Source organism: Apodemus sylvaticus, chromosome 5 (genome assembly GCF_947179515.1).
Source record: "Apodemus sylvaticus chromosome 5, mApoSyl1.1, whole genome shotgun sequence".
NCBI classification, from domain to species: domain Eukaryota; kingdom Metazoa; phylum Chordata; class Mammalia; order Rodentia; family Muridae; genus Apodemus; species Apodemus sylvaticus.
Window position 1 is genome coordinate 59,718,028 of NC_067476.1, and position 25,516 is coordinate 59,743,543.

At 37.2% G+C, this 25,516-nt stretch overlaps 1 protein-coding gene across 1 annotated transcript in view; it reads left to right on the forward strand.

The window, feature by feature from the left end:
• The window catches only part of Itga4 (integrin subunit alpha 4), a 73,209-nt gene that overhangs the window by 4,310 nt on the left and 43,383 nt on the right, over positions 1-25,516 (forward strand). The window contains exons 3-10 of the mRNA XM_052182782.1: positions 13,584-13,690; positions 13,789-13,918; positions 17,075-17,142; positions 18,366-18,495; positions 19,884-19,969; positions 20,702-20,764; positions 20,854-20,991; positions 24,628-24,739. Of these exons, the coding sequence (XP_052038742.1) occupies positions 13,584-13,690; positions 13,789-13,918; positions 17,075-17,142; positions 18,366-18,495; positions 19,884-19,969; positions 20,702-20,764; positions 20,854-20,991; positions 24,628-24,739 (834 nt within the window). The remainder of the gene's footprint in view (positions 1-13,583; positions 13,691-13,788; positions 13,919-17,074; positions 17,143-18,365; positions 18,496-19,883; positions 19,970-20,701; positions 20,765-20,853; positions 20,992-24,627; positions 24,740-25,516) is intronic.

Consider the following 25,516-nt stretch of genomic DNA (forward strand, 5'->3'; position numbering starts at 1 on the left):
TGTTTTCTTCCTGTGTTCTCAGCTTCCTTCTGGCACCCTGCCTGCCTCTGGTGTTTTTTGGTTTCTTGTTACTTCCTTCCATGAACAAGAAAGTAGTCCCCCCTCAGGAGGATACGCATCTACACCTACTTGTGGAGACAGTGTTTAAGGAGGTCCTGGTGATTTCCACATTTACCTTTTTCTCTGTCACCTACACTGTACCATTACTAGGGGTTGTTTAATGAGCTTATTTGGTCACTGGTAGTTCCTGAGTCAGGATGTTAAAAATGATGACTCCACGAATACATTTATGCATGATGTGTGCTTGAAATGCCAGTATTCAACAAAGCAGAACACACCACCACAGAAATGATATAAAATGTATTTGGTTATCAAGACTCTCTAGATTTAAAAAAAAAACATTTATTTTCTGTGAGTATTCTCTTCAGACACTCTAGAAGAGGGGATGAGATTCTATTACAGATGGTTGTGAGTCACCATGTGCTTGCTGGAAATTGAACTCAGGACCTCTGGAAGATAGTCAGTACTCTTAACCACTGAGCCATCTCTCCAGCCTGACATTCTGGATGTTTAATAGTTTATAGTTACCAAAATAGAATATAAAATAGTCTCTCTCTCCCCCCCTCTCTCTCCCTTTCCCCTCTCCCTCTTTCCTTCTCCTCCCTTGCTCTCCCCGAGTGTGTGTGTGTGTGTGTGTGTGTGTGTAGACAGAGATAAAGAGAGGTACTTTAGCTCTGAATGACTGTCTTTACTGGTAATAGAATTTAAAGTTACCCAGTTATATAGTTCAATAAATTGTCATTGGCCACACATGGCTTCTGAGGACAGGAAATGCCCACAGTAAGAAGTTCTAAGACAGTTCAAAACTAAGCACTGGTTATCTCATGAAAGAAATCTCTTAAACTAATATTAATAACTTACATACTTTTTTGAATTGAACACTTCTTTTTACTTTCGTTATATGACAACCCTTCAGTTAAAAATGAGAGTTGAGTGCACATTATATTTCTACTGAACAGCACTACAACTTCATTTTGGTGGGAGCTCTCCTGCATCTGTGCCCGAGTGAGTGGGACCCTCACTTCTCCTTACAGATGCAGAGCTTTGGCTGCTGTGTTAAGCTTCCTACCTACACTTCTTTTTCTCTTCCTGGAAAGACCAATGGTCGATAGAAACTTGGTCACCATTAATAGATTTGAATGTATTTCTGGAAATAACATTGCCTTAGGAAACCTCCTGTTATACCACTCCTGGGCATATACCCAGAAGATTCCCCAGCATGTAATAAGGATACATGTTCCACTATGTTCATAGCAGCCCTATTTGTAATTGCCAGATGCTGGAAAGAACCCAGGTATCCCTCAACAGAAGAGTGGATGCAAAAAAAAAATGTGGTATATCTACACAATGGAGTACTATTCAGCCATTAGAAACAATGAATTCATGAAATTCTTAGGCAAATGGATGGAGCTAGAGAACATCATACTAAGTGAGGTAACCCAGACTCAAAAGGTGAATCATGGTATGCACTCACTAATAAGTGGGTGTTAATCTAGAAAACTGGAATACCCAAAACATAATTGAATCAAATGAGGTACAAGAAGAACGGAGGAGTGGCCCCTTGTTCTGGAAAGACTCAGTGAAGCAGTATAGGGCAAAACCAGAACAGGGAAGTGGGAAGGGTTGAGTAGGAAAACAGGGGGAGGGAAGGGGGCTGATGGGACTTTTGGGGAGTGGGGGTCTAGAAAAGGGGAAATCATTTGAAATGTAAATAAAAATATATCGAATAAAAAAAAGGAAACCTACTGTTTTTCATACTCTATTTGGGAAGGGGTCAAGTTTCTAAGTATTGCATCATTTCTGCCTGATTGGCAAGAGTTAGTAATACTAAAATGCAAACTAAACTAAACTAAAATTTAACTGTTAAAGCTTCAGATATATTCTCAGTAATGTTCTTTTGTTTGAGATAAGCTTAAAATTGTAGCTTATGAAGCTGAAATTAATACAGATTGCTCATTTTGAAAAATTATCCCCAAACACAGGCTACTCTGAACACAGAAAATCATGATAGAGGATGCCATTAATCAACTCCCAGGTTAAATGGCAGAAGCTGGGGTTGGGTAAGTGACTTAGTTGTTGGAGGTGTATATTACCCTGGTAGAGGACCCAAATTTCAAGTCCAGCATCCACACCAAGCAGCTTACAACCACCTGTGATTCCAGATCCAATATATATAAGTGTGCATGCACAAAAATTAGTATTTTAAAAGGTTAGAAGTTCTCCAGTCTCCCTAATTAGAGAGAAGAAGCTTTCTTAAATACATTTCTTTTTTATATAAAATCATATACTCATTGCTTAATATTTCTAATGACTAAGATACTTTTCTTTTGTGACAGATCTGGGGCCAGGTATTAGTAGTCCATTGTGCATATGGCTTTATGTATTCATTTAGTCATTAGCTGAGGGATGTCCAAGGGCCAGACCTAAATGCACAAAATTCTTTGTACAGCAGTTTTTCCAATTATGGGCTCATTATTGTACAAAACTGTGATGGAAAGATCAAATGGCAAAAACAAAGTATTGAGGAACTGAGACCCATGTGGGGACAGAGTAAGACTCAGGTAGAGGAAGAGATTATAAAAATAATATGCTACTGAGTGTGTGACCACTGTGAGGTTCCCATGCTCCAATGGATTGGCTCCATACTCTTGCACATATAGGCAGCTAACTGGAGATGGTGAATTATTAAAGAAGAGGAGAGGCTGGAGGAGGAGAAAATAATGAAATGAGGAGAAGGAGGTGGTGTGGGGAATGGAAGTACATCTGGTCATAGTTCATTGCAAACACATACAAAATTCTCAAAGAATAAAGAAAGAAAAAAATATGCCAGACAGATCAAGCATTTGCCATAGAAAGCCAAGGACATTGTAAGCACAGTACCTTGGAAGAACTGAAAACTATGTAGGATTGTACTGCAGAGAGATGTGAATGGGAAATTAAAGAGATTAAGGGATTATTTCTGGAACTAGTTGTGGCTATCAATGGATCCTATGATGTTTAAATTGGGACTTGATGTCTTCAGATTGTGTACTTGACACATTGTGGTGGTTTGATGAGTACTTTTGAATCAATGGATCAAGACTAAGAGTAGTGTAACAAATATAGACAAATTCTGCTGTGATAGTAGTTACTTGAGAATAAGTTCCTAACTAGGACAATGGCAGGTTCTGAAAATGTTTAGAGGATAGATTCAGGAACAGTACTTTTTGAGTAAGTAACAGGGTGGAGAAGAAATTATCAAGGATGTCACTAAAGGTTCTAATTTGGGGGATATTGGATAGATAATGGTGATGTGTACACCAAAGGAGTAGAACAGCGGGTATTCTGGGAAAGCCTTGTATTTCATTAGTATGAAATCTACTTCTATAGAGAAATAGATATCCATGAGTGACGACCAGAGAGATGCCCGTTCCAGTGAGTCAGAGTCAAGAGTGATTGTCATGGAGGCTGTAGTCAGAGCCATATGGGTGAATGAGCTTAACCTGCAAGCTGTAGCGTAAGAGGACCAGAAGACCAAGGGCAGAAGTGAGGCTTTCTCCAATTAGAGAAGGGTCTAGAGTAGGGTTACTCAATTCCACTTCAGCTTAAACCGTCCACGGGTGTTTAAGAATAACAGTTCCAATAGCCCTGTATCAAATTAAGTCTTCAGGAGTCTGTCCAAGAAAGAAAGGAGGAATTTACAGAGGTCCAAAGATGATTCCAAGGCTTATAAATGGTTGGGGACTGCTGGGGAAGATAGGAAGGAACACAAGAAAGAGAGAGCCAAGGAGGCAGCGAGAAAATCATGTGCATCTGGTATCATGGAAGTCAGAGGTTGAGAGGGTTTAGAGAAGGAATGACTAAAAGTGTTAAAAAAAAAAAAACGCCCTAGACATCCCAAAGATAAGAACTTAGGTAGCTTCACTGAGCTAGAGAAAATCTATCCATTAATAACTTTGGGAAGACTAGTCTTAACGGGTGAAGACTGTAAAGACTAGAATGAGAGCAAGAGACAATAATCCTTCCCACATGTTTTTTCTTCAACCCTTTAGCATGCTATATCTAAGAAATAAAGTTAAATAAACATGAGACTGAAAGCCTCAGTGAACTCAGTCTAGGTAGCAAGAGAGACGGGATAAGTGATTCATTCATGATGTTAGATATACATTGCGAGGGACAAACGTCAGGTGCATCTGATAGGCTTTCTGGAATGGGGGGTCGGGGGAGCTAAGGAGTAAGCCGGTTTTCATAGGTTTTGATTATCACACAGGAAGAACACAATATGAACCAAATGAATGGAGTCAGTGGGATTTTCAGGCTTTGTTGCCTATCTCAGCATTCCTCCAAGGAGACTGCATCAGCAGTAGTTAGGAAGTGATTGCCTTAAAAAGCAAAACGTTTCATGAATAACTCAGTGTGGGGAATTAGAACATTGAACTGGGTTTATAAGTGACAGAACCTGGCTCAGTAACATCCGTGTTTGTTTTGATGTCTTTAGTTTATAGCTACTTTTTAGAAATTATGAGCATTCTTTTTCAATTTTCAAACACTATAATTCATAATGAATATGTTCAGAAATAATAAAACATACCTATTTTCAGACACCTTTATTTGGGAGGGAGAGTGCCTACTTCCGTAAAATGAGTTAGTTATATTCTTTTCAAATTACATCTTGGGCTGGAGAGATTTCTCAGTCCTTGGAGGCTAGGCTCAAATCACAGCATGGGTGTGTCAGTTTGTAACACCCATGAAGCCTCTACAGCAGGGCTTTATTCTCGGCTCAGGCACTACTGGGCATTGAATTTGATCATGGTTTCTGCAATGCTTTGCTCTATCTAGCCTTTTCAACTTACTGCAGAGAAATGACTCCTGATGTCTTTACCTCCTCATCCTGGTCTGTGCCTTCACTGGCGAGGACAGTGTGGCAAGCCCTCACAGATTTTCCTCAAACCTTCCTATCTCCCTGACCATCTATAGTTTCTTTCTCTACTTATTTTAACTGTGAATTGTAAAATAGGAACAAAACATTTTCAACACTTGCCAGTCTAGTTTTAAGTGCAAGCAGATTTCCCCAGATTAATTTTCTATTTAGAATTTTGTACTATCTTGCTTGGGTGGGTAAAGGCACTTTTTGTGTCGACTAACAGGAGTGGAGGCAGAATAACTAGCTGGAGGCTCATAGGGCAGCATTTGCATATGCACACACACATCACACACATGCACACACACACACATATCACACACATGCACACAGACACACACATCACACACACACACATCACACAGACACACACATATCACACACACACATTATACACACATCACACACACATGCACACAGACACACACATACACATAATATACACACAGATACAGGCACACACAAATAAATAAATGCATGCAAATTTTAATTATTCAATTTTCATATTAGTTTTCTAAATGAATCTTTAAATCCTAGAAACTACCTGAAAACTATCAAAGTAGAATTTTTTTCCTTTATTATTTTCTAATGTTGGAAACAAATGTCACCAAATTTTAGCTCTAAATTGTTCTAAAAATGGAATTAGTACAGAATTGGATTGTTAGTAATACCAACATTTGAATGGTTAACTTAGAGAGCTGGTTGCTTGTGTCAACACTTTCTGTGTTGACCCCCATATACCCACCAGGAGTTAGTTGTGTGCCCTTCAACAAGTGGTCAGTTTCCCTTTGTTAAAGTCTCTTCATATTGATGTTGATATTTATGATAATGCCTACTATTATCATAAATTTGATTATGTAATTTGAATTTTTCAAGAATAATTTGAAAATGTAATACATATGTTTATAGCTATTAAAATTATGCTGGTGCAAAAAAAAAAGATAGGGTAAATAAGAAAGTAACTCTCCTAAGTTATTTTTACCAAATATACCTATTGGAGCACATTTTTCCCTTTTATCTATTACAAGGAGTTGTATGGGTTTTCTGGAGGATTTTGATGAAACTTGCGACTAAAAGACCTGTAGAGACCCAGATCATAGAATGAGGCCTCCACAAGTCACCTTGTTTTCTACAGTTCTGAAGCTTTGGAATGATTCAGGATCAAGTCCCATGTATGAAGTTTCAAGGCTACATTGTGGTGCTAGTAACTGTGATAGGAAACCTTTAGAATAGAGTAGAATAGAATAGAATAGAATAGAATAGAATAGAATAGAATAGAATAGAATAGAATAGAATAGAATAGAATAGGATGGGATGGGATGGGATGGGATGGGATGGGATGGGATGGGATGGGATGGGATGGGATGGGATGGGATGGGATGGGATGGGATGGGATGGGATTGGATAGCATACCATAGCATAGCATAGCATAGCATAGCATGGCATAGCATCAAATAGAATAGTGAAGAGTCAAAGGACTGCAGTATCTGGCTTTACACATTTTTTGTGGATTATAGATTTTTTCATATATATCGAGGATGCCTGCTAGCCAATATCAGATTTTGCTAGCCAGCCTAATTCACATTTAAAGACCTCTTTTAACTAAAGGAAAACATTTGAGAATGTCTTCGTTTAATGTTATCTTTTCATTCTTGCTTGGCTCTAGATTTGCAGGATCTTGGACATTTAATGTTTTTTCGTGTCCTCTGCCACCTTCAAAATGCCAGTGCTATGGTTTCCATTTCTCTTCATCATCTGTCAATACAAATTGCTATTGAATTCCCACATCACTGTTATCTTTTAGAAGGATCACCACCATGTTTAATTTGACGTGTGATAAAACTGCATGTTTTAATCATAGAATGTATAATATAATGGGCTTATAAGTACTTAGTTTGGTAGAACAAACTAAACGTATGGGCCATTTGGGTTAGAGATAGAGGCTGTTGCTGAATCTCACGGCACTGTGGGCGCCCTCTGGTGTCTAAATTGAAATCAGTAGAATGCATGTTCCTTGAATGCATTTGCCATTTATTGAACACCTACTAGGCACTAGGCAGCCTCATATGCACAGGCATAAGTTTCTGTAATCCTCATCTGCATGTACTGGTGCATTTTATAAGCTGTTAATTTATCTGTCACTTTAGTTCCAGGATTTTTTTTTCTGATAGTCTGAATTTGTGTAGATAATGGAATTTTTAAAAGATTTATTTTCACTCAGCAATTAATACTTACTTTTAAAAGTTACCTTAAATTAATGACTCTGTAGAACATAGGGCAAAGCGGGAGTTATTAATCTTCTATGATTAATGGAAAAAGTAGAATGGACAATGTATGTTTAAATGTATGTTTATCTTGCAATAGAATAAAACTCCAAATTTAAAAGACAAAAGAAACTTTTAAAGGAAGAGCTTTTGTTATTTTTCTGAAACCTGAAAGTACGCCATTAGTGACTGAAAGAGCAGGTGAACTTCTTTTACAGTACAGAAAGTCAGACTGAGTGCCCCCACCAAATGTCTGCTGGGGAATGCATAGAACAGTGACACAGGTGTCTAGATAAACCAGACATACCATTTCACCAAAAAGTCCCACCCTTCCCCAGTGCAAAGCACATCACTCAAGTCCTCAAAGGTCTAGAAAGAAGGGTGACCTTCCCAGTGGGTCCTTCAGTGGAAATGCCCCAACACTGAAGAAGGTGACTAACGCAGAGGGGAGTGGCAGGGCAGGACAGGGGTCAAGAAATGGAGAATCTCCATGGACAATACAAAGTTGGCTTTTCATGAGTTATGTGATGAGTTTTGGGTCAACTTGAGTTAGAGTGAGAACCTAATTTTAAAAAAAAAGCTGATTTTACAATATAGGCTGATTCATTATATTTTACCCACTCTCAGATAGAAAACCAGACTCAGAATGTGAAATTGAATTCAGTTAATTCACATAGCTGAACATTTGTAGAATTCTATGGTAGATTTTTTAGAACTGTAGAAAGCAACTTTATCAATTTTTAAAAATTGCAATCTTTCGACTTACTGGCTTCATAAATGTGGGCAGGTTCTTGACTTAGTTTAAGACTTAGGAACTCAGTTTAAGGTGAGATGCTTCAGATGGTGAAGTGAGTTTCTTGCAAGCTGAGGACCTGAGTCCAACTCCCAGCATCATGTGAAAGCCAGACATGGTAACAAGCCTCTGTTCTCAGCACAGGGGAGATAGAAACAGGGTTCCTGGATCTCACTGTCCAGCCAGTCCAGCTAAATAGATAAACTCTGGGTTTTGTGAGGGACTCTACTGCAAAAAAAATACAGCAGCGAGCAACTGAAACTCCTCTTGTGTTAACCTCTAAATACCCATAAGCATTAACCAACATGCACAACATGATTTTACACATTAACATGATTTTACAACATGATTTTACACATTACATGTGTACATGTACAAACATGATTTTACACATTAACATGAGTCAATTTTCCTTTGAATAAAGGGATTAATAATGCAGTCTTCTGGCCTTATTGTTGTGACAATAAAACAGTGCTCATGTTGAGGATTCCTATAAAGTGATGGGCTATGTATACAAGAGGATTATGCTATAACCTACATGCATCTTAGTGTTTAACGAAACCCTTAAGATAATATTGATAATATCATCATCTAGTGTTCACATATGTTTCATGTTCCATTCTTGTCCAAATAAATCACACTTGTCTTGTCCCCTACAGGAACGCACAGGTCCCACTTGACTTACCATCTTAAGTCTCCCTACTCCCAGTCACACTTGGAAAGATCTTCAATCTCAAGTGCTCTTTCCACCACACTACTTGTTACTATGTCTTAAAACTCAAGGAAATAGAATTGTGGAAGAAAACTAGGAGGTATAGAAACAAAGGGACTCTTCCACCTCTGAGTCTGGTGAAAATATTATGGTCTTTTGTCATATCTAATAAGGGATTTTTATGGTGGCATAATATAACCCAAAATCCCTTTTTACAACTGTGTATCAAGTACCTTCCTGCTATGTGAGCAGCAGTGTTCTACGCTACCAGAGTGCTATTGTCAAAACACACCCAGTCTCTCTTCCTTGGGGTGATGTAGAAGACTGAATATCTAGCCCTCCATTGTCCAGCTAGATTTTTGGAGTATTATTAGTATACAAGGAAGAGAACAGCAAAATAAAAGTAAGTGTGTTTAAGGAGAGTACCCAGTTAGCAATCTTACTTTTGCCCATTAAAATTTCTAATTTTTGTTTATATGTGGATTTGTATTACTGGTAGAAATAATTAGTTTTACACACACACACACACACACACACACACACATCCTATTTTCTTCCTCAATTTGAAAAAAGTAAGAATGGGCTTAATTCTTAGACTAAGGGGGATAGTTTTTAATATTTATTTTTTTCCTTAATTTATACTGGGGAGATGAATTCAACTGTGCCACAAATTAGTCATTCTAGTGCAAAAGAGTGGAAAAACATCAGATGCTAATTTCTGCTGACCTCTTTTGTTTTCAACCATGTGAAATACTTTTTCAATCATGGAACAGATTTGATTTGCTAAAAGTTTAGCTTAGTAATATATAAGCTGACTTGAAAATGGGATTATAAATCATTGTAGCGTGACATTGGGTAAAATAAAATATGGATTTTTTGTGGTCGTCAAGGACATTCATGAAAATTAGCTTTCTTGGGACAGTCTTTGCACATGTCACCTCTGTCCAAAGGAATACCAAATTTTTCATGAAGAAAATATGTTTAGTATTTAATTGTCTACTCTTATTACCTAGCTGAAACCCAATAGGACAGATCTTCCATTACTATTTTGAAAGCAATGCAGGTTTCCCAGTAATTATACAGGAAAAGGCGTGCCTACATTGTTGAAACAGTTCATAAGCCCAGCTTCAACCCCCAAATGCAGTTACCTGGGAGATATGTTTAAATGCTAATGGCCAGGTCTCCCCCCAGCAGCAGCGTGTTTGAGCACTGATGTTGGGGGAGGGAGCACAGATAGTGTTTAGTATTTGTTTAAAACTCTTCTAGGTGATCAAAGGACCATTCACTTCCTTCACAAAGAACAGTTGATTCAGAAGCACAGAGGTTGAGGGAAGGAAGTCTCAGAGGTCTAAGGAAAGCATAAGACGGTATGCTTTTCTCTTGACCATAAGATGGTATCTTGACTCTTCTGCTGAGATCTTTCTGGCATTCCCAAAGAGAAGGAGAAAGTGTTGCAGAAACCAAGGAAATTCCAGAGCTGGTGTGGTGACTTGCAGACTATTCCTGGAACTGATTTTGCCTAATAACAAGTGCTGAAAGTCTTTCTGTACTGTGGTTGAAGTTGAGGATTGTCTCTGTGGGAAGCAATGTCAAGAAGCAAAATGAAGAAATAATCACAGTGTGCATGTGTGTGTGTGTGTATGTGTGAGTGTGTATGGGGGGAATATGTATGTATATGTAAGTGTATGCCTGTTAAAATAATTCTTGGCAATTTTATTATTTTATGAATTTTCTTTATGGCTTCACAGTCATACTTTTGAACTATTTTGAATCAAGCCACATAACACAAATAGAAGACTGGTTATTGTTTTCCATTTATAAAGTTTGATTTTTAGCACATATTTCTGGGTTTTGTGCTGGGATGGGATAATGACTAATAAGTTTGGCCACAATCAAGGTGAATAAGGTCAGTGCTAAACCATAGAAGCAGGGAGCTACAGTTGCAAACAAATGTCCGCAGCCAGTCAAAACAAAGTTCTTCTTCCTACTGGTTAATGAATCATCATAAACTCTTCCCAGTGTTCACAACCTATACCAGTAAGAGCCCTTGACTTCTAAGGTTGAGAGTCTTTTCTGTAAAGTAGATAAATGATAGACATTATGTCATTTAATATATACACATAGTATGTAAATATATTTTAATTACCATAAGTCAGAGACCTATACATTAGAAAGCATCTGTTGTTGAGACCACATAATAACACATGTGAAAGACTGTGTCTAGTCTTACTTAACCCCAGCCTCCACATCCCCCATTCAAGAGCAGCTTAACCTCACCACTTGAATCCTGAGAAAGTTTGACCACGTTTCATGTCAAAGTAAACATCTCTTCTTGTGGCTTCTGGAGGGCTCTTTGTTCTGTTTCTAAGAATCTTTGCTTTAACCAGAGAATTAAGAGGAAGGGAAGAGTGGGGCTTGGACAACACAGGAAATAAAAGCCTAGGACCTTAAGGACTCTCAGAGAAGTCATTCTAAACGAGCTAGGTCGTTCAGAAGTCCTTCTGGAGGACTCAGAAATGGAGAGATAGGGGCTGAAATGATAAGAAAGGGGCACAGAGAACAGGAAGGCAAGGCAGTAACAGCAGTAACTGTCTTCTGCAGGGCTAACACTACTGCGCAGGAAGCAGCTTGGATGAAACAGATAACAGCTTAGCTTGGCAAAGGTATCTCTAATGTTCATTTATAAACATAGGGAACAGCTCAGCTAAGAAACACATAATTGCATGCAGGATGCTATTCTTGCACATATGAACTTCTGGGCCATGTTCAGCTAGCAAATTCGCATGATATCATTTGTGTGGTTCCAAAGCACTGTGTTCGTTGTTTTTAAACTTCTGCTGACTAACTATAGAAGAGAACATTTGTTTGCAAATACCAAACCTAATCTTGAGGAAAACACCCATTTTTCCATCCACGTTCAACTAGGGAAAGTGGCATTCAGAGGCCCATGCAGTCCTGTCTTTACCAATGACAACTGGAGGTGGATTGGCTGGTGTTGACTATAATTTTAAAAATAGTTTCAGATTTTCGATTATATATCATTTATTGCTATGGTAACAGAGCTTCAACTGCACATAGCCTGGATCTACCTTTGCCAGTATGCTTTTGACATTAATTTTAAAATATTGGTGGTTTTAAAGACAATTCCAACTGAAAACTGAATCCCAGTGAAAATTAAATTGTCCTTTGGCCTCCCTTCTTACTTCTCCTGTATTGTATGGAATCATGTAGCCCTAGTAGCTTCCTGTGTTAGACAGCTAACCCTATTGACTGAATACTTCTCAGCAATTAAAGTGGAGTTTATTGGAGCTGGAAGATGATGGCTAAGAGCATACAAAGTGGAGTGTATAATGGAACAGATTACAAACATGTTCCATTTCCTGTCTTTCCTTTCTTTCCTCTTTCTTCTCTCTCCAGCCTTTCTTTCTTTCATAATTTTCACACAGGAAGCTCTGTGTATATCAGGACTACACTTTATCAGGGTTTGGACTACAACGAACTGTTCTTCTTGTTGCTTAGCAGTGTTCTTTCTCTGAGTCTGTTTGCCTTGTTTCCGAGTCTATCTCTCCCAGACTGTCCATTAGTAGTAGAAGACATCATTGGTTTCCAGGAAACCAAGCCAACAAAGCATTTATCAATGTTCTGTGCTAACCATGCTTCTGACCTTATCTGAAGCTGCCCTTGGAACAGACAGGGCTAGTTGGATCCACTGAATAAGACTCTGGCAGAGTTTGGGAAGCTCCCTTAAGTTTGGTTGTATGAACTCATTAGGTATTTCTGCGAATGATGTTTTGAAACCCACAAATATATTCATATCTTCCTACACTTCTTCCACAGAATCTTTATGACCCAGGAAAGTCAATACAAATGATTTCCTTTTAAATATATTATCTTTATGTATGTAGACATCATGAGTGTTCCTAGGAAACTCTACCTAGGCTTAAGGTCAGAGAGGAGGAAAACATGTAGTTAATGATACAAAGACGCATGTGGGACATTTTGTTATAAAACTATAAAAACTTGTGACCAGTGTTCAAAGTAAAGAATTCCAGCCTCTGGTACACTCACCTCATCAAATCGATGCTAATGCTTTTTTTCTTCCTCCAGTTAGTGATGAGAAATCACTTTAATACAGAATTTCACTGGGGCTCCCGCTCAAAAGCTGAAGGTTTGTGCTGGCAAATAAAAGATCATTGTCATAAAGATGACTGCTGTACATTTTAGCAGGGCTGCGTCCCACCTGAGCAGTACCTTTATGTTGGGCTGTTTCTGTACTTTATGCATTTGCCAAAGTGTGCCTATCCCCCCCCCCCCCGACACCATATTGTTTTCAAAGAACTTTTATCATTGTTGAAAACACTATTCATTCCACTAAGCCTAAAGCACAGGCCAAACGCTTTTTGAAACCTTGTTTCAAAGGCTATGCATTATTGGTATGCTAATTATATACTCCACTGTCTACTCAGTCATTTTCAGAAGTGCTTGGCTGATGCTAATAAATGGGTAAGGAAGAAAAAACACAAATTCTTTTCCAAACATCAGCCTGTTTTGTATCAAGTGGACCTTCCTCCTGTTCCCGTTAATTAGCTACCTCCTATACCACTGAGGCCACTTCTTCATGATCTCTACAACATCACTCAGAGCTCATTTCAACAAAGAAGATTCAGCTTGTGTGGAGAACAACTATGTCAGTAGAGAGCAACTCACATTTACTCTAGTTGAACTGAATATAAGATGAGACAAAGTTGGGGGAAGAGAAACCCTGGAAGTAAGGGTCTAGCTTTAACTACTCTACACCTTTAGAAAAACATTGTTTCCAACAAAACGGATAAGATTTTTTCCCAAATGCTGCAGGAAGCCCCAGTGGAGAGCCCTGTGGGAAGACATGCTTGGAAGAGCGAGATAACCAGTGGCTGGGGGTAACACTTTCCAGACAGCCTGGAGAAAATGGATCTATCGTGGTAGGTATTGAAGTGGGTCCATTGGCCAAGACCAGTCTTGGAATCAGACCTGCTAGGTATGACTTTCATATTTTTGTTTGACTTTTTGTTTTACTCAGACTTGTGGACACAGGTGGAAAAATATATTTTACATGAGGAATGACAACAAACTCCCCACTGGCATTTGCTATGGGATGCCTTCTGATTTGCGAACAGAACTAAGTAAAAGGATGGCCCCATGTTACCAAGGTAAGAGGGACATGACCAAACTAGAGGAAGAGAAGCAAAGGAAGGCTTTCAGTCATTTGCATTTGCATTTTTGCCTGCTCGAAGAGGAAGCATATCTTTTACATGGCCATAGTTAACTTACAATATCCTTCCTTCATTTACTTGGTGTCATAGCGATACCTTATACAAACATGCCATGCTTTTGAAAAGCAATTCTTCATTTTCATTTGAATAATTGTGGAAGCTAGTTGGTAACTATCCAACTTTATACTAAATTTATTTTCAAATTATTATAAGTACGTCTAATGTCAGGGAGACATAGAATCCTCAAAGTCATGAAAGTACATGGAAAATCCTTATTATAAAGAAAATATTTTCTGTTTTACTAGAAATTTGTAGGAGTTTTTAAAAGGATTAAAGGCGTTACTAAAAGCAATGCCTTTCCACTTTCCTTTTTCCCAGCTCTTATGTATTCCTTGAGGAAGTAAGGCTTTGGTGTCTAGAGCACCTCTTGGTTCTCAATCTGTGGATTACACCTCCTTTGGGGTCAAACAACACTTTCCCAGAAGTCACCTTAGACTATCAAAAAACATAGATATTTACATTATAATTCATAACAGTAACAAAGTTTCACTTATGAACTCCAACAAAACTAATGTTATGATTGGGATTGCCACAGCATGAGGAGCTTTATTAAAGTGTTAGGAAGGTTGAGAAGCACTAACCTGCTCTAAATTTGGAAAACTCTGTCTTAATGGAAATCTGTATTTTATGTACAGAATAGGACATAAACTTAGATTTTGGGACAAATGTCAATAGCTTTCGAGATGATATTTATAACAAGCAATAACTCTAAACTGTCCTTAGAACACTAAAAATATGATGAACGCCAATCCTTTCTAATGATAAAAAATACTATTTTATCATCTCCCTTATCAAACAAAGATAACTTTACCTGTCAGAACTTTCAACACATACTTAAAATTACTTACTGATTCTGATCACTTTAGGATCTTTCATGTGTGGATTCTGATGTCATGGAGAATATCCTTGTAATAACTTTATATTTTACCTTTGAAGTCAAGAAGATTTAAGATTAATCTTAGATATTATCTAATATTAGATAATTTAATAGATAATCTTAGATAATCTAATATTAGATTTTCAATTGCAATAAAACTCAGTCTGGATTTCTCTATATTTATTATTCTCTTTTGCCTAACAGTTTTATTTTGTGTAATTAAACATTTTCCTGCAGGAGTTATTTTTCTAAAATATACCTATCTCTATACTTTTAAAAGTTAGTATTAGCCTAGCTTTATTAACAGCACATACTTGAAAGGAGTGGCAAACATGACAGGGAATGCAGATATATCGATGTAGTAATTTGTCACAAGGAAGAAGTGGTCTTCATATTTCTTTTCATAGAAGTTTATGAATGAAAGAGCATCAGGAGAAGAAGCAGGGCTGTGTCACTTAATAATCCCCCAAAGGATCTAGCATAGGGCTTTGCAGTAAGAGACCTTACAGGTCCATATGGGTCTGGATTCTTTCTGTGAGGTAAAGAAGGAAGGAAAGGATAATCTCAATAAATTAACATGAGAAAACTAAATATCCACCTGCAAAAGATTGAGATTAGATTCTTACACAATACCTACAAGTAAACTCAAAATAGAACAAAAACTTAAATGTGCAGCCCTCAGCCTATAACCCCGAAGAGTAGCAGAGAGAGAAATGATTTCCTGGAGATCACAACAAAAGTTCAAGCTACAACAGGAAAGAGACAAACGACAAGTAGGGCAAGCAGCAAAGCTTCTGCACAGCTAAGGAAATCATCAAGTGAGCAGAGAGAGAAGCTGGGGAACGGACCAGGCATGTGCAAACATTCTCAGATGTGGAAATAACTACCCAAGTACATATGGGATCTCGTCAAAGGGATGCCACCAAACCAGTAACCTGATCACAAGTCAGCAAAACCAAGATCTTTTCTTTCCAATGAAAGCAGAGACACGGCTGATGGTTTTACGAAGGGTGCTTGGTGTTACTAACCATAGAGGAATGTAAGCCAAACTTGGAAATATCGCCTCTTATCTTTTGAAATGTTATTTTCCCCAAAAGAAGAGAGGTGAATGTTAGCCAAGGTAGCACAAGTACAAACGACTGCAGCATCATGAAAGACTCTACAGAAGGTGCTCAAGACAGAGAAAAGAGAAAGTCCACACAGCTCCGTGGTCCTTTCAGGAGTGTGTGAGTAAAGGGCTCCTGGTGGTGCGTGCATGTATGCTTCCACACAATGGAATGCCATCCAGCTTTAGTAAACCCTGCCATTTAGGACACCATGGGTGAATGTGGAGAACACTGTAAACCAGGCATAGAAAACAACACATAATCAATCACATCTATAAGTGGAATCTAAAAACACTAAATACAGTGTGTGGGGGGGGGGGGGGAAGAGTGGCCAAGTAGTTGGGGATGTGAGGGGTAGAGCAGGATGAGGAGGTGTCAATCACAGGACACTGAGTTCCAGTTTTGTCGGACAAATGAATCTATCAACAGGATGCACAGCGTGAGGGTTATATGGATCATGACAGCTTATTGTGGGGTTTTGCCAAGGAGGTAGATTGCCATTGTTTTGACCACATACAGACAAAAAGTCACCATGAAGAGAAAGTGTATTAAGTTGTGTGAATGAATAGCCATTCTACCTGTGTGTGTCCCACCGTACATACTGTTATGCTCCTTCAATATACGTAATATCTCAGGAAACTGAAATTCTAGTTTTTGACCTTTCACCTCATTGCTTCATTTTAACTTTTAGTATAAGTTGCAAATCCTTCCCATGAGGAGGAAACAGAGGGAGAACTGCCTTTACTTGTGATTCACGATGATAATTTGAAGGTTAATAAGGACACCTGAATGCCTTAAATTATGATGATTACTGTTATTTTCAAAAGAAAAGCATAAGACAGAGATCTTAAGAGTCATACTTGTAAAGGCCTCTTAGAAAGATAAGAGGCTTATGGTGGGTGGTCATTATCAGAAGAATTAAACCTGAGCAATTAGAAGACTGAGTCAGAAGGATTTTGAGTTCAAGGCCAGCCTGGGCTCTACAGCCTAACTCTGTCTTAAAATATATAGTTCCAATTTGTCTTAACAAATGTTGAATTTCTGTTTTAGATTATGTGAGAAAATTTGGAGACCATTTTGCATCGTGTCAAGCTGGAATATCTAGTTTTTACACACAGGTAACAGCTTAATAATAGCTCCAGTAATTGTGCATATGCAGAAGCTTAATTCTGGAGTTCCTCTAGACTTACCAAGTAACATTTAAGTAATCTTATGCTGTAGACTATTACTACCATGTTTATACCATTAATTATTTTACATATAATTTTAGAAAATCATAAATTGCAATTTTGTAAATTGTAAAATTGTAAATGGCTACTTCTACATAGGATCAGCTAAAATCCACACTAAAGATTATCCCTGCTACTAAGAATTTAGTGGAAATCTAAAGTAGTTATTTATTTTGCTAGCTTCAAAGACAAAAATATCTATCCAAGTATAGATTGTTTTTAATTCCTAGCTGAAGGTGAAGGAGATACGAGTCCTTTTTAATTAAATTTATAATAGTAGTGAGGCTTAAACTTATAATACCCTTGAAAATCAGAGACAATCCCAAACTCTTCCCTCTACATAAAACTTAATTATATCTTGTCCTCAGTTTAAATAATAATTAATAATAATAAATAATAAATGTTTAATGTTTTCTCAGAAACCCATTATAATTTTATAAATGTCTTCTAACTCCATGGGAATAAGACTGTATCATTTTAGATTCACTTTTTCTATACATGTTATAACAATTCTTTCTTTAGTCTATATTGAACTGAGTACCTGAAAATTCACAATTAAAGAATATACTACATGTTAATTAGGTTTGGTTGCTCTGACTTTTTATTGCAACAGAGGCAACAGCCTTCCCTCCTTCCTTCCTAGTTAGAATAAAATATGTCCTAAATTTCACTAGTCTTTTTATTATGTGAGCTGAAATTGTTAGGGACACTATTCAGTGATTTTTGCAAATTGAAATAAATTAAGCCTCCTTTACTCTCTGGTAACACATGATTATCCTGGTAATGAACCCTAATGAATTACACACAGATGATTGTCTTTCACTGACCCACATTGCCTTTGTCCCCAAAGCATATTCTAGTGTCTAATGGCCCTACCTTTGATATTTGAAACGTGCTGGTAAAAGTAGACAAAGTTCCAGAGTTTCTTTTCTAAAGTCCTAGTCTTAGCTTTTCTGTCTATTTAATGTATGGTTCTAAATTAGTAAAATGTTCCCATTTTTAAGCTTCTGTATAAAATGCATTTCCCAACTATTTGCCTAGAATGTTGTATATTTGTAAGAGATTTGGTGTGGGAAGATTTAACTTTCAAATGATGAGTTTTTCTCTTGCAGGAATTAATTGTGATGGGGGCCCCAGGATCATCATACTGGACTGGCTCTGTCTTTGTCTACAATATAACTACAAACACATATAAAGCATTTTTAGACAAAGAGAATCAAGTAAAGTTTGGAAGCTACTTAGGTACTGTAAAAATTTGACCAACTTAAATTATCTGTGCCTTAGAAATTATATGTGCATCCTATTGGCCAGTAACAATTAGGTACATCGAAAACTGTCTCAATTAAGCATGAAGTCAATTTTATTTCTTTAACTGTGTATGTTATCCTGACATAGGTAACTATAGTTGTCATTCCTGTGTCCTTATGTGGAACTGGTGAATGCTTACTATTTCTTATAAAGCCCTATCACCACCAATTCCTTCTTTTATTCCTTTATTTTTTCCTTCCTTTATTGCCTCCTTTTCCTTCCATCTTCCTTCCTCTTTTTTTTTTCTGTTTTCTAAGACAAGGTCTCACGATGTAGCCCTAATTGACCTCAGACTCATGAATGCTAGAATTAAAGGTGTGTGACACCACTCCTGACTCCCTAGGAAGTTTTTATGCTAACTCTGTATTAATTCCCTCATTTAAACAGATGTCCTTGAATATATATGCATTAATTCTTTGACTAGCAAATGAAAACCAATGGATCATCCTAAATAACATCTTAGCTCAAGGAGAGCATCATGAAGTATATTCTAAACCTCAGAATTTTTACTTTGTCCTTATAGAAGCTTTCCTTTAAGATTATCTTAGATTGTTTCTCAGAGTTTAACCATTTTATTATCCTTTTTACTTCCTCCTCATTGTTATTTCACAAAACAAGAATATCATATTTGTCACCTATATTTCAACAAAATACAAATTTTGTGACATTGTTTCTCTTTACAGTAAAGTACATATGTTCTGTGTTTTTCTTTTGTACAAATCATAGGCTTACTTGAGCCATATGTGTTTTAAAAGTGAACATTTTGTATTCAGAAAGGGCAGTAATAAAACAAATAGTATATTACTATCATTCCAACAGAATTCATAGGACATTCCCTTATTTGATTAAAGTATGGCTTAAAGTATTGCAAGAAATGTAACCCATCTTATTTCTCTTATTATGTAAAGTTATTTCTTTATGTAAAGTCCATGCAATAGAAAGATTGCATGAAACCCGTAAAGATTGCCATTTGAAAGCTTCAGAGTTTTGTGTGCTCTCTGATGTTACAGCTGTAATCCTGGAAGACCATTGCTAATCATATCACACAGGGAATAACAGATCAAGTGTCAAGGTCATATTTTCAATATTGAGAGCTTGGAAATTCAAACCCATATCATTGTTTTTATAATATATATCTTCAAATTGCTTAAATGACCATTTTAAGTTAATATAAGTGTTTTGGGGCTTCTCTGTAAAGTAGTAATTTTGAATAGTTTTGGTTACCTTATTTTGAATAGGTTAGGTAACTAAACGCAATGAGTTAGAAAAGCATATGTCTGCTGTGAATGATGTGTCTCATGTATTCCTTTCCTTTTATACAGGTTACTCAGTTGGAGCTGGACATTTTCTAAGTCCACATACTACCGAAGTCGTGGGAGGAGCCCCTCAACACGAACAAATAGGAAAAGTAAGACTTTCCTTTTCCTTCTATTTCTTCACAACATCTTGAATAGATTATATGAGAGAGTCAAGTGTTAAAGGGACACTGTAAATAAAATATAGGATTAAAATGATAAAAAATATATTGCATCTGTTGAATCTGTTCAAGATTTATTTATAGCTCTCAAAGAAATTTAGCTGGAAAATTTTAAGGGGAATTATATAACTTAAATGAGGCATTGCTATGAGTAAATTGATGATATATAGATAACAAATTTAAAGATAAGATAATACGATAATAAATAGATAAAGTATAATTATCTATAGATTCCCAGAGAATAAATGTACTTGTTACCATTTAATAAGATGGACTTGAGACAGGTCATGCTGTATGGTAAGACTAGAAAGAATAGAATTGAATAATTCTAGCTCTAGATTTTTCTACTTTGCCACATGAATATTGGGAACTGGAAAAATTTTTCTTTGGTAAACCCTTTTCTGTTTCTTTTCTATGGGATCCAAAAGTTCATTTTTGAGATAATAGGGTTTCAAGTCAAGCGTATCAATGTAAATACTAATATTGCATATCACTCTTAAAATTTGCAGTGGTAACAATTTTATTAAACACTGGATATTTAATGTTTGTACATTTACATGTTGTAGAGGTTGATATTTTGATTAAACAAATAAGTTGGGTTTTTTTTTAAAGAGAAAATTTGACAAGAAAGTAAACATCTTTGGGTTGTTTCCCCAATTGTAGGCATATATATTCAGCATTAATGAAAGAGAACTGAGCATTATATATGAAATGAAGGGTAAAAAGGTAAATACGTTTCTGCCTTTGGGGTTGCTGAGGGCTTCTGTGAACAGCGCCACATGTTCTCACTGCGCCTGTGCTTTGCTTTGGAACAGCTTGGCTCATACTTCGGAGCGTCTGTCTGTGCGGTGGATCTCAACGCAGATGGCTTCTCAGACCTCCTTGTTGGGGCTCCCATGCAGAGCACCATCAGAGAGGAAGGAAGAGTATTTGTGTACATCAACTCTGGTGTGGTAGGTCTGATAGTCCCCAAACTGGAAGCCGTTCATGAATTATAATTCAGACTGAAACTGCTCTTACTTCAGAGTTCTGACACTATATGTTCTTTTTGAAATTAGGGTGTTTGTGTACACAGGCACACGATGTACGTGCATACATGCTTATCCGTGCCATGGTACATATGTGGAGGTCAGAGGGAAACAGACCTCTCTTTCTACTGCATATCCCTGGGATCCAACTTGGATCATGAGACCTTTACAGCAAGTGCTTTTATCCACTGAGCACTTTTGTCAGGTCAAAGATCTAGTCTTGAACTTATTTGATGAACCAGAGTAAAATTTCTACTCTGTGTTGATGCTCTGAACATAAAACAGAGCTTGCCAATGAATAGCTATTTTAGAAATATTAGACAGGACACAAAGGAATCTATGTACACAGCTTGTGTGAGTTCACTCTAGTAATTAAAATTTCCTTTAGTTTAATTTTCACACAAATATAATTTGGAAGAATAGTTTTTGAAGCACTTCAAAATAGATGTTTATATAACTCAATAATTATTATTCTTATATAATTTAGTTAGTTTTACTAGGAAAACTAGTAAGTTATTAGGAACAGATGAAGCATTCATTGTCTTCAACTTCTTGGCTTGCAAACAGAAATGAGATGTGTTGATAAAATACTATTACACACTTCCTTTGGATTAGATTATAAAATAATATGAGATTGGCATCATTTATTCTGAAGTGGCTACATTAATAAATTATATAACTACTGAATATCATTTATTTTAAGATATGAGCAGTATTTACTCCCTTGGTTTGAAAATAAGAGCAGGCTTGTAAGAAAACAGGTTCATTTTCTAGGACACAACATCTTTTAGTCAAGATTTAGCAAGGCACACTTGCTTACTCAAAATTTTCAGAGAATTTAATAATTTTTCATTTCCAATGTCATGCTAAACTCTATACAATGCAAAAGAAAAGGCTTCTAGGCTTCTAGGATGGAAGTCTTAAAGTTCTGAATATAGACTAGAGGGTTACATATGCAGAGGTTCCCTGGACTTTCTTTATTTTTTTATTTATTCGATATATTTTTATTTGCATTTCAAATGATTTCCCCTTTTCTGGCTCCCCACTCCCTGAAAGTCCCATAGCCCTCTTCCCTGCCCCTAACCCCCCATCCACCCCTTCCCACTTCCCTGTTCTGGTATAGGCATATCTCAGATCTCATTAATAGGTGCATGCAAACAACACATTTGTACTTCCCCATCCCCAGATGGCCTTCCCTGTGTTTACTTACCCTTACTCAGCAATATCTCTCAGTTTTCCCTGGTAGCAAATATCTGTTATATTTCTCTTAACAAAGAAATGTTTAAAAAATAGTTTAACAATAAAAATCCTTGCTAAAGTAGAGGAACATTTTTCCTCCCCTGAAATCTTAGACCAAAATCCAAATATGAACAGAGGGAAAGCTCAGGGAGCAAAGGACGAGTCTGCTCACTAGGCTGCCTTTCCCCCGACTTACCCAGAAGCACTGCTGTTGAACACTGAGATCAGCTTAGCAACTGGTTTCCATTTTCAAATCCCATAGCATGGATTTCTCTTCTTCTCTTTGCATTTACCTATGAATTCTCTGAGACAGCACTAGCCACTAAGAAGCACAATGTTTTCCTTTCCTCGTTTGCCAGTGTCTGGGCTAACATGGGAGAGGACTCAGCTGGTTTGTTGTTTCATGGCCCATGCAAGTTCTAGACAGGCAGACACTCCAGAATTATTGTCAATAAACTAAAAGAACGAAGGTTACTTGAAGGGCTTGGGTTTTGACCTAATCTATTAAATAGCTCTCAGGAGTCCTCGGTGAGCACTTAGTTGCTATTCCTGATGACTGTAGACTACTTGAACAGGAGCAATTTCCACTTATTCTCCTGGAACTCTTCTAAATCAGCATTGTCTTGAGGCTGTACATAATGTGTCTTCACTGAAGCCCCATCTCTCTTCCCTTTATTCATTTCCTAAGGAGCCAGCCCACTTTATCCTTCACTTCTTGGATTTAATCCCATTCCAAATAAATGGTAGTGATTACATCCATAGAGATGAATTCAAAATTTTAACTCATTTAGAACAAAAATGACCCCTAGTGAGAATTTGGAATGGAAAATACTATCAAAAAAGCTGAAAATAATCCCAGTTATCACTCCTGAAATTCAGGATTTGGTGAGATGTCATTTATGGAGGAATCATTAGAATGCATCATGGTAAATGGCAGGGGATAAGTACTTTCAAAGTAGATATGCTTTATTTTGGGTCAAAAAACATTTCAATAAAGAAGTATTAGAGAGAGAGAGTGCACGTGTGCGCGCGCGCGCGCGCGAGAGAGAGAGAGAGAGAGAGAGAGAGAGAGAGAGAGCGTGAGAGAGAGACAGAGACAGAGACAGAGAGACAGAGAAACAGAGAGAGACAGAGAGACAGAGAGACAAAGAGAGTCAGAGAGACATAGACAGAGAGAAAATAGGAATTTCCTGTAATAAAAGAAAACTTGGCAAAGCATAAAATGTGTGTTTGTGGAATGAAGAATAGATTTACCAGAGAAGACTGTGAGAACGGAATTTGTTTTTAAAATGTGGGATTTGATCAGAGCTCTATCACAGCATTATTAGACATTTCATCCTATATACAATAACAACGCACCTTCGACTTCAAAGATGATGTTTGATCAGTTCATTGCTGCTTGGGTAAGTTTCTATAGGGTAGCTCAAGTCACATCACCTGTTATCTCAGAGACCTCTCATGGCTTTCTATGGCTTCTTTCAGAAAGAGTAAATTTCCCTTTTAATCCATTGTTATGTACTGTAAGGCAGCAATTTGTCTTTGTTGTCATGTTCATATGTATGTTTATTAATTAATAACTATATGGCAGATATGAACATATATCTCTAATTCACACATGTAGCTGTTTCACTGATCACTTCTTCTGTAGAGCACAGCCACCTTCCTTGCAGTAGCCACCTTGCATATTGCTTTGTGAAGTCTCTCTCAGGTCGTATTTCCTTCCTGCTCCTTATTGCTTCCTTGCTTCAGTTAGAATTATTTTCCCTTTGTCTCATTAGTGCAAAGTAATTTGTACTTGAAAGTCATGCACATGCTTGTATAAAGCCCATCTTGTATCTGTGGTTCCTGGAGGGGATATATATATATATATATATATATATATATATATATATATATATATATATATATATACATATACATATACATATACATTATATATACATTTATATATACATATATACATACATACATACATACATACATGCTTCTCCTTTGCCCCTTTTACTGGTTCACTCTGCCTAGTACATTGCCTTTAGCAAGAGCTCAATAAATGCTTGTTAAATTGAATTATTAAAATGATTTATTGGATTTTCAAAGCTGGGGATCACGAGTTCGACAATTTCCCATGTCCTCTTAGCTCTAATCATGCTATTATATGTGCTGACTTAATAAATATTTATTGAATTGAACTGGGATGTGTGTACTGAAGCTCTATCTGTGGTTTGATGCATTCGAAAAATCCATATCCAATTATAGCAGTAAATCACGTGTCAGGTTGTCAGGCAGTTTTATAATGACATCTTTCTTCCCATCCCTATCTAGGGAGCTGTGATGGTTGAAATGGAAAGAGAGCTCGTCGGAAGTGACAAATATGCTGCAAGATTTGGGGAATCTATAGTGAATCTTGGTGACATTGACAATGATGGCTTTGAAGGTAAATTAAAAATCTCTAATTTCGTACTTAATCTTCACATTTAAAATAGTTCAAGGGAGCACTGTGCTTGTAGTTTTGTGCTGTTTGTCTTTTGTTGAAAGGGGGACCAAACTGATATGCCGCCTAGATTTTGATAATGTCAGTTATTGATCTTTATCATGGTTCATTGGAGGGGGTATTCAAAGCATTTTATTGATTCTAAAAGTGTCATTGAGTATAAGTAGCATCGTTCTTTTTTTATCTCTAAAATGATGCATATCAACTTTTGATATCCATCATTTTTCTATTTAAAAAAGATCCTGATATTAGAAAGAAATTGTGAGGGGTCTATATCATTGGACCGTGATATTGAACTACCAGTACAGTCCAGAAACTGACCAAAACCAACAGAGTCAAGTGATGAAGGTGGAGCATGTTCTGGGACCCCTGCTCTGCCAGAACACTGTCTGGAGCTGTTTTTGCTATAGGATCTGGAAAGGACCCAGCAAGAGTTGCAGCCCTGCTGAGGGGCAGCTGTGAGAATCAGAGTAGTAGCTACCAGCAACTGACCTTGAAGCATTACATGACTAATAAATGGCACTGTCTTAACCATGCATCCTTCCCTGGACATCAGGCTTGCAGTAGAAATGCCTTCCTCTCCACCTGTCCCCTCTCAGCCTACTACTGGGAGCTAATCCCGTAAAACAGCTTATATAGCACAAATATGTGTGAGAGGAGAGTGTATGGTTTTCCAGAATGCAACAACTTCCTACAATTTAGAAAGTAAGTTTTTAATAT